General features: G+C 41.6%; 1 protein-coding gene across 1 annotated transcript; it reads left to right on the top strand.

Annotated features, from left to right (window-relative positions):
* Nucleotides 1–18: 18 nt before the first annotated feature.
* On the top strand, nt 19–5,067 carry LOC138958631 (small ribosomal subunit protein eS26-like). The gene is made up of 4 exons (XM_070329844.1): nt 19–144; nt 1,579–1,756; nt 4,067–4,200; nt 4,873–5,067. Exons 1-4 carry the CDS (start codon nt 142–144, stop codon nt 5,050–5,052), a joined length of 495 nt encoding a protein of 164 aa, XP_070185945.1. The 5' UTR covers nt 19–141; the 3' UTR covers nt 5,053–5,067.
* The last annotated feature ends 9,633 nt before the right edge of the window (nt 5,068–14,700 follow it).

Raw genomic sequence — 14,700 nt, 5'->3', positions numbered from 1 at the left:
TAATTTAGCACCGTTAACTGATATCAAGACATTTTTTTGTTAAAAAAAGCGAAAAGTGCATTCAGAGTGTTGAGGATATTACTTGATTACCCATGATACCCTGCAACCTGACTTCCTTTTTCTGTCGGAAGCCGAATCAGCATGGTAGGTTGGCAACATTTTCGTGCATTATATTGAAATTATTATACTATAAATGTACAAAGCCGAGAAAGTGTGATGGTTTAAAGTAAAGCTTAGTTCCTTATGACTTGTTTTACAATCGTTCACCTCACCTGAAAGTCTCTGTCTTCTTTCAGTTGGCTTTGTGAATTAAGTGCCATCATATCGTCACCTCAACACGTGCTGCTGCCGTGTTGGTGTGATAGTGTTTTACTGAACCTTCAAAGCCCATGAACTCCCAATCCCATTGAACTTGAAGACCATTTGTGATGGTATACGACGGTTTAAATAACTAGGGTAGTTATTTTGAAGAGAAAAACTATTGACACAAATAAACGGTTGATAGTTTTTTTGCAACAGGATTAGTTTTTTTGCAACAGGATTATCAGGGTGCTGTTCGTGTTACCTTGTAACTTGCACTAGTCTATGGATCTGGATCTGGTATAGGTACGTTGCAGGAGCCAGTGTTGGCTATCGTCACAACAGAAACTGGGAGAGCGCCTATTTGAGAGTCACCTCTATATTTTGGGCATAGTGATGGTAAAATGATGCCTCCTATTCTTTTCAGCTTATGAAAAGTTCATGTACTGTTCCCGGCTGTGATGATTTCAGTTGGAGGGTTGAAAAAAAAAACTTGCTAAAAACAATCTAATAGTAGTAGGTAGTTCGAGCAGACCTTGTTGGTGATGCACCTGGCGTTGAAGGTGCTGCGCCGGCGAGGTCTGCTGTGATGGCGTTGTCCATCAACTGGTTCCACTCCAGCAGTTTTCACGAAGGAGTTTCTGTGCAGTTCAGTGTTGCTGTTTGGTACTTTGAAGCCTCTTGTCTTGATAGCCTGTCTTTGGAGGATGTTTGTGGTAATGAATCCTCTGAACGTCATAGGGCAGATTCTTCTTAGTCCTGTAGTTGCTGGTGTCAGGAAGTTTTCAGGGGGAAGAGCTGGGATCAGTGATTTTGTTGATTAGACTGATGCGTCGTTCTACCAGTGGGGGGAGCTTCAGGGTGTTGAGCATGTCGGTTACACAACCTGGGTTCCTGAACTTGTAGTCTCTTGTGATGAACCGGGCTGACTGCCGCTGAATTCGTTCTAATATATGTCGATGTCCTGCTTGTAGTATGGGTCCCATACTGTTGCTGCATACACCTGGATCTATGGGAGGGAAACTTCAAAGCAGGGATCTTCCTACTCTGTGTGCTCTTTCATATCAACTGGTTTTGTTGCATGCAAGTGGGCAATTGTCTCTGCTGAGCTGGTTTTGTATTAGGTGACATTGCTCTGGATTTATAGAAGAGTATTAATTATTATGGGTTCAATAGCCTGTTTAGCGAAAGTAGTACTAGTTCCTGGGCAGCATTTATTGCTGCAGATACAGTTGAAAATGAAGTAGCTTATATGAACATTTTCTTATTTATTCCCAGACGCAGAAGCGGCGGAATAATGGCCGCTCCAAGAAGGGGCGTGGCCACGTCAAGTTTGTGCGTTGTACCAACTGTGCTCGCTGCTGTCCCAAGGACAAGGCAATCAAGAAGTTCGTCATCAGGAACATCGTAGAGGCCGCTGCCGTGAGAGACATCTCTGATGCCAGTGTCTATGAAGGTTAGTGGCTCCTTAAGTCTTTGACGTGCATTACACAGACCTGTTTACACTACACATTGAGCGTAGTAAACTACGATTTTGGTCCACAAACTACGCAACTACGCATGCTTGTCTTATACTACGCAAACGTTTCGTTTCGACTACACATTTTGAATTGCAAAAACGCGAGCGAGTTCCGATCCATAATTTGTACTAACCGGTTGTGTACTGCGTGCAAAACATGCCCGGCGCCCGCAAGAGTAGCGTAGTCAGTTGGTCTTGCTGCTGTTATTACAACTATCGCGGGCGTTTCAGCACATACTTTTCTGAACGCGGTCACTTCGTAGCTAACATTCTTTCTGGAGGGAAAAAAATGGCTACAGCGACGAACACGGATTCAGAAGACTTTGGCGATCAACCGCCACGGAGCAAAAAAAAGAAGCTTGGTCAAACTCCCAGCAAGGCTTTTCTGCCAAAGTACTATGAGGACTCAGGAGCATCCATGCCTAGTTTCGTGGAGAAAAGGGAAGCATTTTGCCCTCTGCCCTGTGTGCAACACGGCTTTTTCAGAGAAGCACAGTGGGCTTTACGACCGTGTAACCGCCACAAGAAAAGCACTTCTCATGAGGAATTCGAGAAATCCCGACCAAAGCAGAGGAAAAATTGGACTGTTTTGTGAAGAAACCCGTGCCAGGGAAAGAAGACCAAGACAAGCTCACTTTTGAGAGATCGGTAACCAGAGCAGAGGCAATGACCTGCCATATTATTATTATTGCCGACGCAAACCTGTTCTGTTTATATGCAAATTTGCCTTCATGTTGATACACATACTCCCAGTCCCTACTTTTGGTGACTTGATGTTCTCAGATTGTCACAGGTCTTGAATAGGGGGTCCCACTGTATATGAACTGCATACCCCTCAACATAGCTTTTTTTAACAAATTGAAATGTTCCAAACTAGTTAATAATTTTTGAGTCACTTGAGAAAAAGTGACTGTAATCGGTCAGTGTTAGTCTGTCCGGCCGGCCGTCCGTAGACACCACCTTAACGTTGGACTTTTCTCGGAAACTATCAAAGCGATCGGGCTCATATTTTGTTTAGTCGTGACCTCCAATGACCTCTACACTTTAACGATGGTTTCGTTGACCTTTGACCTTTTTCAAGGTCACAGGTCAGCGTCAAAGGAAAAATTAGACATTTTATATCTTTGACAAACTTTTCTCGGAAACTATCAAAGCGATCGGGCTCATATTTTGTTTAGTCGTGACCTCCAATGACCTCTACACTTTAACGATGGTTTCGTTGACCTTTGACCTTTTTCAAGGTCACAGGTCAGCGTCAAAGGAAAAATTAGACATTTTATATCTTTGACAAAGTTCATCGGATGTGATTGAAACTTTGTAGGATTATTCTTTACATCAAAGTATTTACATCTGTAGCCTTTTACGAACGTTATCAGAAAAACAAGGGAGATAACTAGCCTTTTCTGTTCGGCAACACACAACTTAACGTTGGGCTTTTCTCGGAAACTATAAAAGTGACCGGGCTCAAATTTTATGTGAACGTGACTCATTGTGTTGTGAATAGCAATTTCTTCCTGTCCATCTGATGCCTCATATAATATTCAGAACTGCGAAAGTGACTCGATCGAGCGTTTGCTCTTCTTGTTTTCTTAACAAATAAACTTAATGCTTGGCTTGTATTTTTGTGGGGGTTTTGTTTGTATTTGTATGAGGAGTATTGTTCACATTGTAATAGTTTTGTTTGGAGTGTTGAGTGTTTGTTTTAGTACGGTATAAGTAACTGTTCTGTTTTGCGGTTTGGGTTGATCGATTTGAAATACTACACATTCACCTGCCAAACTACACATTTGCCTTATTTTCACACCCAAAACTACACATGGTACATTTCAGGGGTAGGCAGGTCTGATTACAGTTTGTTGTTGATACTGCATTACAGTTTGTTGATGCTAACCTGTTCCCTTTGCAGTTTTTGCTAGGCTGGAAGGCAGAGCCCTAAGTAAGATATGCACATTGCATTGCTGCAGATTTCTGATTTCGAAATAAGTATTTGTTTGGACGACAGGAGGAGGGAGAACTGCAAATGCATGAATGCAGTGATCTTTGTTGATTTAAAACTTTTGTTTCAAAAACAAATTGTGAAATTTTAATGAAGCAATGGAGATATTTTTACAAAAATTATAAATTTCATCGTTTTCAGCCAAGCGTGATGGTTCTTGTCCAAACATTGAGTTGTAGTTTTTTTTAGTTACAGGACACCACGTGGGATACTCATTCAAGTGTTACCACTGCATCTGTCTTCTGTTTCAGTGTACGCTCTGCCCAAGCTGTATGCTAAATTGCTGTACTGTGTGAGTTGCGCTATCCACTCCAAAGTTGTGCGTAACCGTTCTCGTGAAGCCAGAAAGGACCGTACTCCTCCAATTCGATTCAGGCCAATGAGGGTTAGTATTTTTAAAGTTTTCTGGCATGTCTGTCATATTGGGGTTGTACTTGTTTTGATAAAGTTCAGGAACTACAGAAGTCTTCAATGTATTGTTATGAACGAGAGTAACACCAAGTTTCAAGTTTTGACTTGGTTAATGGCTTCTTGCTTGTGATTGTAGTATGAAGCTTCAAAATCTGCGGAAAATACTGGGGGGTGTTAAGCCTAAAGGTAATTTTTGGCTCACGTAAGTGTAGCCTATGCGATGCTAATTTTTGTCTGTCTGTGCGTATGTATGTATGTCTGTGGTAGAAACTTTAACATTTGAAGACGTCACATTATGACGTAAGAGGGTTAGACGTCGCGCGAAGGAATTACTGAAAGTCTCGGTCATTTTGAGCGGGCCGAGACTAGTTTTTTCTTCGAAATCGGCCATTCAGATCTGGATCTAGTGTCTCGCTTTCTTGCACAGTGTCACCTATGCCGCTTACTGTGTGTGTGTATGTGTGACAAAGTGATAGAGTTTGTGTTACTGTTTGTCGATTTCTTACGTGAGCCTTGAAGGCTTCGCCTCTTGTTACATCTTGTTTTTCATTGTGTGGTGCTTTGTATATGTACACTTCAGTCCACCTAGAACTAGAAGTTGAGTATTCGAGTGAAAATAATTTGTGCTTTGATATTTGTTTTTCAGCAAGAGGGACAAGGAGGCCCCAGAGGGCAGGGTCAGGGTGGACAGGGAGGAGGCGGCGGACAGGGAGGAGGCGGCGGTGGTTATGGACAGGGAGGTGGTGGTGGTGGAGGAGGAGGAGGAGGCGGTGGTTATGGACAGGGAGGAGGTGGCGGCGGAGGAGGAGGTGGTGGACCTCGTTAATAATTGGGTCAACTTCCATGAAATAAACCTGTACAAGCTGCATATTTGGTTTATTTGTATCATGGAACGAGTGTCAGTGAAAGAGGTGTGAATGTGTAAATGTTTGTTTCAGGTGAAATGTGTGAATCTGTACATGGTTGTTTCAGGTGAAAGAGGTGTGAATCTGCAAATGTTTGTTTCAGGTGAAAGCAGTGTGAATCTGTAAATGTTTGTTTCAGTACACTTGTTCATTGAGTTCGCATAAGCTGACATGGGTTTTTTTCTGTTCCTCTTTTTTTTTCATCTTGCTTAACATTCTTTTCCTTCATCTCACAGAGAGAAACAAGCAATCCACTTGCCATTGACATGACAATCATTGTGAAAATAAAAATGTAAAACTTTGCATCAAACCATCATACAGTGAAACCCGGCTATATTGAAGTAGGCTATATTGAAATCCCGGCTATATTGAAGAATTTTTCAGGTCCCGGGTGAAGCTCTACTTTGTCTTTGTTAAAAAATGTTGGCTACATTGAAGTCGGCTATATTGAAATCCCGGCTATATTGAAACAAAAATTCAGCCCACGGGACGTTTTTACCTGGCTATATTAAATGTTTGCTCGAAAGATTTGTTTAACTTTTTATTTTCAAGAACAATGACTGCGCGGGCGCCGAATGATATGACACGCCTCTGTCAGCGCAATCAGTTGAGGAAGGGGAGAGGCTGATCAGCATCTACTTTCGAGTCAGGAGGTCTCTTGATAACAATTACAGTCTAACAATGCCGCGGGCCTCTGACAACTATACGCCATGTCGTCTCAGTTGTGGTGCGTAGATCTCCCCGACTTAATTTCTCTTGTTCATGCGAGTAGTTTCCCTTTGTACACTAGCAAAAATGGCTGCAAAACAAACAAGTCGCGTAAGGCGAAATAACATTTAGTCAAGCTGTCGAACTCACAGAATGAAACTGAACGCACTGCATTTTTGACTCACATGCGAAGCAAAAGTGAGTCTATGTACTCACCCGAGTCGTCCGTCCGGCCGTCCGGCCGTCCGGAAAACTTTAACGTTGGATATTTCTTGGACACTATTCAGTCTATCAGTACCAAATTTGGCAAGATGGTGTATGATGATAAGGCCCCAAAAAACATACATAGCATCTTGACCTTGCTTCAAGGTCAAGGTCGCAGGGGCCATAAATGTTGCCTAAAAAACAGCTATTTTTCACATTTTTCCCATTTTCTCTGAAGTTTTTGAGATTCAATACCTCACCTATATATGATATATAGGGCAAAGTGAGCCCCATCTTTTGATACCAGTTTGGTTTACCTTGCTTCAAGGTCAAGGTCACAGGAGCTCTTCAAAGTTGGATTGTATACATATTTTGAAGTGACCTTGACCCTGAACTATGGAAGATAACTGTTTCAAACTTAAAAATTATGTGGGGCACATGTTATGCTTTCATCATGAGACACATTTGGTCACATATGATCAAGGTCAAGGTCACTTTGACCCTTATGAAATGTGACCAAAATAAGGTAGTGAACCACTAAAAGTGACCATATCTCATGGTAGAAAGAGCCAATAAGCACCATTGTACTTCCTATGTCTTGAATTAACAGCTTTGTGTTGCATGACCTTGGATGACCTTGACCTTGGGTCAAGGTCACATGTATTTTGGTAGGAAAAATGTGTAAAGCATGTGAGTCGTATGGGCTTTGCCCTTCTTGTTTTCACAATGACCGTAGTCCGCCGCTCGGACAAAAGGCAGTGAAATTAACGAGCCTGTTTAGCGCGGTAGTGGTTGGGCTGTGCTGCAAAGCACGCTTTTCTGTACCTCTCTTCGCTTTAACTTTCTGAGCGTGTTTTTAATTCAAACATATCATATCTATATGTTTTTGGAATCAGGAACCGACAAGGAATAAGATTAAATTGTTTTTAAATCGATTTCGGAAATTTATTTTTAATCATAATTTTTATATTTTTTATTTTTATAGCTTGGTTTTAATCCGAATATATAGAGAATACTACATGGCTTGCTGTGTCGTACCAGATTTACACGAGTTGTTTTTTGACTCACATGCGAAGCAAAAGTGAGTCTATGTACTCACCCGAGTCGTCCGTCCGTCCGTCCCCCCCTGTCCGGCCGGCCGTCCGTCCGTCCGGAAAACTTTAACGTTGGATATTTCTTGGACACTATTCAGTCTACCAGTACCAAATTTGGCAAGATGGTGTATGATGACAAGGCCCCAAAAAACATACATAGCATCTTGACCTTGCTCCAAGGTCAAGGTCGCAGGGGCCATAAATGTTGTCTAAAAAACAGCTATTTTTCACATTTTTCCCATTTTCTCTGAAGTTTTTGAGATTTAATACCTCACCTATATATGATATATAGGGCAAAGTAAGCCCCATCTTTTGATACCAGTTTGGTTTACCTTGCGTCAAGGTCACAGGAGCTCTTCAAAGTTGGATTGTATACATATTTTGAAGTGACCTTGACCCTGAACTATGGAAGATAACTGTTTCAAACTTAAAAATTATGTGGGGCACATGTTATGCTTTCATCATGAGACACATTTGGTCACATATGATCAAGGTCAAGGTCACTTTGACCCTTATGAAATGTGACCAAAATAAGGTAGTGAACCACTAAAAGTGACCATATCTCATGGTAGAAAGAGCCAATAAGCACCATTGTACTTCCTATGTCTTGAATTAACAGCGTTGTGTTGAATGACCTTGGATGACCTTGACCTTGGGTCAAGGTCACATGTATTTTGGTAGGAAAAATGTGTAAAGCAGTTCTTAGTGTATGATGTCATTGCTAGGTTTAGCTGAAGGTCAAGGTCATGTAAAGGTCAAGGTCAAGCATGTGAGGAGATGGGCTTTGCCCTTCTTGTTTAAATATTGAACTGCGAGCGAAAGCGAGCTGTTCACTATTTGAAAAAGCAACGAGTGTAAATCTGGTACGACACAGCAAGCCATGTAGTATTCTGTTTATCCTACATACTGTACTTACGTGTATTTTACTGAAAATGTCTTGCAGTCGAGGCAACTAAATTGAAGACGCTTGTTTTGGAACCTCGATCTCTTCTAAAGCCTCGTGCAATCTATTGCGTCAAAGCAAAGAAACGTCACTCTGAAAGTGTCACAGGCGTGACGTGTTAGTTCTAAAGATTCATCGAGGGTAATTAGCGAGCGCAATTTTTGTTTCTATGATGACGTTTGTCTCGGTGACTTTGGCATCATAAGCAGTGGAAAAACAGGTCCCTGCCAGACTTGCTTGACATGACCTCATTTACATGATATACACACGTGTGATTTGAACGATTATTATCTCACGGGTGTATCTCTCACGTATGTAGGATAAAACCTATTTATATGTTTTTGGAATCAGACAATGATGAAGACTAAGATAAGGCCACAAAAAAAAGTCTGTTTACGGTAACATAGGCCCAAAAAAATAGGGTCGGTAGGTCGGGAGTTTTTTTTTTCTCCAAAAAAACATATTTTTAAGTTATTTGGCCAAAAAACAAAGACTTTTTTTTCTTTTTCTTTTTTTAATTTTTTTATATTTTTTTTCTTCCCCAAATGCCAAAAAAAAGTCTAGGGTCGCGCGAAAAAATAGGGTCGGTCGGGATACCGTAAACAGACTATTTTTTGTGTGTGGCCTAAACGTAAATTTGGATCATTTTATAAAAAAAAAATTTTTAATGACAATTTTCGAATTTTTAATGACCAAAGTCATTAATTAATTTGTAAGCCTCCAAGCTGAAATGCAATACCAAAGTCCGGCCTTCGTCGAAGATTGCTTGACCAAAATTTCAATAAATTTTATTGAAAAATGAGGGTGTGACAGTGCCGCTTCAACTTTTACAAAAAGCCGGATATGACGTCATCAAAGACATTTATCAAAAAAAAAGAAAAAAACGTCCGGGGATATCATACCCAGGAACTCTCATGTCAAATTTCATAAAGATCGGTCCAGTAGTTCACTTTGAATCGCTCTACACACACACACGCACAGACACACACACACACACACACACCACGACCCTCGTCTCGATTCCCCCTCTATGTTAAAACAACGGTCAAAACTTGACTAAATGTACAAAGGGTGAGTCTGACAATTAAAAGAAAAATCGAGCTTATTCAGAAGCTGGAAACTGGCTGCAAAAAAAGAAAGGAAGTAGCTGAGGAATATGGAATGTGTGTTTGTGTGTGTAAGGGAGGGGGGGCGTGCGTGTGTGTGTCCGTGTGTATGTGTGTGTGTGCAGAAAAAAGCAAGGAGGCTCGAAGAACAACAGGTGAAAGATTAATGGGAATATATCTCACATCAAACGCAATGTGTGGACACAGAAATGAGAACGTATAGTGAAAAAAAGTTCGGTTATATTGAATTTCTGAAGGAACAAGGAGGGAAATTCTATATAACCGAGAATTGCCTATATTGAAGTTCCGGCTATATTGAAGGTCTTCCCGGGTCCCGTGCCACTTCAATATAGCCGGGTTTCACTGTATTTGGTATGTCGACACAGGTTCTCTGTTCTCACCTGCTACATTTCATTTAGACCGCACACATGTATTTTAAACTCGCATTTATATGAGATACGTTGCTTACAAGAAAGGAAAACTTCGTTCCCACAAAACATCTTGTCATTTGAAAATGTTTATAACAAAGCCTCTGTTACAAGAGTTATTCTTTTTTCCTGGATGTGCGTGGCCTCGGATAAAAGAAATTATGGTGGGACTGGATATCATCCAGATAGACTCGAGGTTCGATTATGCCAGGTGTTCTATATCAGTTGTATATCCACACTTGGCAAATGATTTACTTCCCTGTCAACTTTGTGCACTCTCCTCTGTGGCTGAATACCCACATGTGCACACAAGCTACAATAAAGAACCCAAGTTCACAGTGGAAGTCTCGGGGCTTGGAAACATGAATACACGCATGCAGTTAAGACACAAAATAGTAGCATCGTACTGTATAGCATATTGCTTTGTCAAGTGAGAAAGCAGTCTGAATTTCCATGAGGGTAACCTCGCATGATTATATAAAATCTTATCTTATCTTTGGAGGTGAAATCTGAAAATAACTCGCTTGGTTTCTATGGGTTGTGGAGGAGTGAATACCCTTGCCAAAACCTCTGACAAACATTGGAGGGGCCAATCACTAACGAGGGGTGTGTCTGAAATACGTGCTCCTGTCCAGTGATTGGCCCGTCCAATGTTTGTCAGAGGTTTGGGCAAGTATTCACTCTTCCACAACCCATACAAACCTAATGGTTATTTCCAAAAATCTGTCGATTAAAAAGTAGCACTTGGAATGACAGTTCAGTATCATTCAGGCATGTGAATTGTCCGTGAAAAGGAGATTACGCTTCAGCGAAAATAAAAAGTTGTCCGCGGCAAAAAAAAGGTAAATTAAATTATATGTATACTATTGTCTCTCTATCCATTATTTGCTTACACAAGAACTATCAAAATAATTGTCTCAAATGCTAAAATTCGTTTTCCTTCCGGGGCGAAGCCCCCCTGGTTCCCCCAACGGGGCTCGATTATCCTTTACCCCGCCGGAGCCTAGCCGACCCCTGGACCTTGGCCTATTTTCAGAGTTTTTCTACATGTATTTTGGATTTCCCATGCTTGATCATTAGTATGTGAGGATTGCAGAATTTAAAGCTGTCGACTCTACAGTCTTGGGTTTTTTCTTTTGTGCTATTTTGAATACCAGCATTTTGTTTTGTTTTTTGTTACATATGTTCAGCTTTGGATCTCAAGGCTTGTGTGTTGTATCCTTCATGTCAAGTTCATGAACCAATGAACAGGAATATTCAATAATATATAACTGTTGGACTGTGAAATTCAAGTTATGGGTCATTCTCAGATTACTGTCCCAGAGGGGAGTTATACCTACTTCATGAAAGAAAAACAACCATCATTTTGCATCAAATCAACTATGCTGTATCTGTATTGTGTTTCAGGGAATACATTTATATGTTTTCAACCCAAATTTGACTACTTTTTCTTTGCTAATTTGTTTGACATTTTAGTTTGCTAAAGATCGGCTGATTGAAAGCCGCCATTTTGTGACATTCCTCTCTTGACGAAAAACAGACGTTTATCTCCAGTAAACTAAGAGTGAAGAAAGCAAACAAAGTGTAGAGGTGCAAAGAGATTATGCACATGTTTATGACCACAATATCCGTTAAAAAAAAAATCGTTTTACTCAATAATTTGACTGGGCCCAAAATGCTATTCGGTCGAGGCATCATGTCAGGAATTACTCAGCACAGATAACCACTCATGGTTACACAATAACAAACCGGCACGGTTGCCTAGTGGTAAGGCGTCCGCCCTGTGATCGGGAGGTCGTGGGTTCGAACCCGGCCGGGTCATACCTAAGACTTTAAAATTGGCAATCTAGTGGCTGCTCCGTCCGACGTCTGGCATTATGGGGTTAGTGCTAGGACTGGTTGGTCCAGTGTCAGAATAATGTGACTGGGTGAGACATGAAGCCTGTGCTGCAACTTCTGTCTTGTGTGTGGCGCACGTTATATGTCAAAGCAGCACCGCCCTGATATGGCCCTTCGTGGTCGGCTGGGCGTTAAACACAATAACAATGTGTTGGATCTACCTTGCAGGGACACTTTCTTTATACACATGACTGCTACACAAACACAGCTTTTGTTACTAAATATAGTTTTGTTTGCCGGTAATTGCAACATCAATTTCAGAGGAGCCAGGAGGTCGTGGTGTCAAGACATTTTGGCTTCGACCGAACAATACGTTTCTGCATTTAATCAAATAATGAACAATATTTTTGTTTAAACTACTTGAACACAATTTCATCCTGTTATGAGCCTGGAACCAGAAATGCTTACAACAGTAGAACTGGTTGGTTATTGAGCGCGAGACTTAAAAGTTTTACTTCCGTGTCTGTCATATTGTCAATGCCTCGACCGAACATGGTTTTGGACGATTACGTACTTTTCTCCTGGAATTTAGGGTGGGAATTAAAGTAGATTTTGTTTTTATTCACTTGTATTTAGTCGCTGGAACTTGTCCTTAAAAACAACCTTTTTTCCCAACAAGGGGTGCTACAGCTGGATCTCAAGACTTATTTCTCCTGTCATTTATGTACACGATTTTCATCCCCAATGATAGGTATGGTGCGACACACATCACTTTCAAGCACACTTAGTTATATTAACAGCAGAAGTGGACACAGCAGATTTTTTTTAATTGATTTATTTTATTTTATTCGTTTTGCACAACAAAACACAAGCAATCGCCGTTTACATTCAAATAGAAATATATAACCAGTGGCAGTGCAAGCGGCTAGTTATTTTCTGTCGTCCATCTTCTTCCACTCAAAGTCTTCCACATGAAACATTCAACCAAATACATGTAGACACAAGCATATAAACAATACATCTTACACAATTACTCTTCGCAAATTGGAACCACATTCCAAGACAACCATATTGGTTACTACGTTTTCCTAAAATTCAGCAGGCAAAATCTTGTGCTCAACAACATTGTAAAATTCAAAGCTGATATGGTATAACACCTTACACTTTGTTAAAACAATACTTGGTAAAAAGCTACATCAAAATGTATTGATCTGCATGCATTCAAAATACAGAACATCTGAGTGGTCCACTTTTCAAATAAATAAAAATGCTTACAGATTTAACAAACTGAACATGGTTTTAAATCCATCACTAAAAGGCTCACAAAACCATACAAATAAAATACTATGGTTCATGCATCAGATCAAGATCTCGCCGTGTTTTTCAAACTTGAATGACATTTGAAATGACATCATTGGAAAACTGCGGAAAGCAGTCTGCAAATAGCATTTGTTCCATTAACCACAACACAGTTTTGCTTGAAGTTTCCCACAAAACTATAAAATCAAATGTCATAGTTCATGGATATACACTGCGTTTTTCAAAACCTTTTATGACATCAAGCTGTCTGAAAATAGCATTGCTACCAGGCATGAGAATTCTCGAATCCGAGGATTTCTGAGAAAAGCTACACATTTCTGAGAGAAAAAATTCCTCTTCCGAGAAAACAAAAATCAAAATACTGAGACAATCTGCTTAGGATGACCAATGTCGTCCATAAAACCGTCCTCTCTTTTAGTGAGATTCCGCCCGCGGTGAGTCACTTTTGCAACCAAAAAGTGTGTTCAAATAATATTAATTCACTTAAAGGATTAAAATGGAAAATTTCTAAAGTAAATTTTCATTTCATTAATATACTTACCCGAATCACATATATAGCAGTTGACACCGTCTGGTATGCTAAGGTACTGAAAGCGCTACCCATCTTTAAAGTAATTAAAGGGAAGCAACCCCACACCAAAAAAGCTGGAACTAGCATATGGTAGTGAGCTACCCCCTGGGAGTTACCTCCCATTAGCTACTTCCCATCCCACGCACGTGGCTACTTCATTCCGGCTCAGAGAAAAACCGAAACAAACAGCGGGGCAGGCGGGAGGGACTTCGATATGTGATTCGGGTAAGTATATTAATGAAATGAAAATTTACTTTAGAAATTTTCCATTAAATTACATATTCTTACTCCGAATCACATATATAGCAGATAACATCAACATGGCGGTGGGCAAGAAATAAATCAAACTCACCATCACATTCTGGACAGGAACTGGCCGGCTGCTATAAGGGCAGGTAGACCGCGAGATCCATCCTGTCTGAGTGCAGCCACGTCTCGAAGATAGTAATTAATGAAAATATCTTCTGAGCGCCAGTAAGCCGTCGAGAGCACCTCGTCAAGCCGTTGCGAGCGAAGAACGGCCAAAGACGAAGACCACGCCCTAGTCTCATGGGCTCTGGCCGAGACCAGGGGAAAGGCAGGCTGAGCCCCCCCCCCACTTGTGTGACACCAACTGTAGGCTTGCCGAATAAGGGACGACACCCACCGGGCCAACGTAACTCTTGAAACGTCTTTCTCCCTTGAAGTGAGAAGAGAGATAAACAATAGCTTTTGTGAGGAGGAACGAACCGGCTGAGTCCGAGCCAAATACAGACGTAAGGCCCTAACTGGACAGTTGACCGAATCAGGGTCATCCGGAGCCAACGCGTTGGTCAAGGCCTTGACGCGAACCAACGGAGAGGCCTGCCCCGGAGCCTGATTCTTGGCCAGGAAGTCGGGACGGAAACGAAGAGATACTGAGCCGTCCGACTCGAACAAAATGTCACCTGGCAGACCCGACAGAGCGTGGACCTCGCTACCCCGTCGGGCCGTAGCCAAAAGAACCAGAAAAAGAGTCTTGCGAGTGAGATTGTAGAGACTCGACTCGCTCAAAGGCTCAAATTCCGCGGACCGCAAGAACGCTAAAACAAGGAACAGGTCCCACTTAGGAGCGGGCAAACGAGACCGGACCTCCTTGAGAGCAGCGCCCTTAATGACAGCAGCGATCACCCCCCCCACTTGAACAGATCGGCCGATCTGCTTGAGAGTAGCAGAGATCGCAGAGCGCCGGACCCTCATAGAGGAGACGGAGGCACCCTGCGAAAACATAAACGAGAGGTGGTTGGCGACCTGCATAGAGCGAGGAGCCACTGCAACCACCCCTTTAGCGGAACACCAGGAGGCCCAGGCCCTCCAGTGCGAGGCGTATACGGACGA

This window comes from Littorina saxatilis, linkage group LG2, assembly GCF_037325665.1.
Source record: "Littorina saxatilis isolate snail1 linkage group LG2, US_GU_Lsax_2.0, whole genome shotgun sequence".
NCBI classification, from domain to species: domain Eukaryota; kingdom Metazoa; phylum Mollusca; class Gastropoda; order Littorinimorpha; family Littorinidae; genus Littorina; species Littorina saxatilis.
This window is presented reverse-complemented; position numbering and strand designations above follow the sequence as displayed.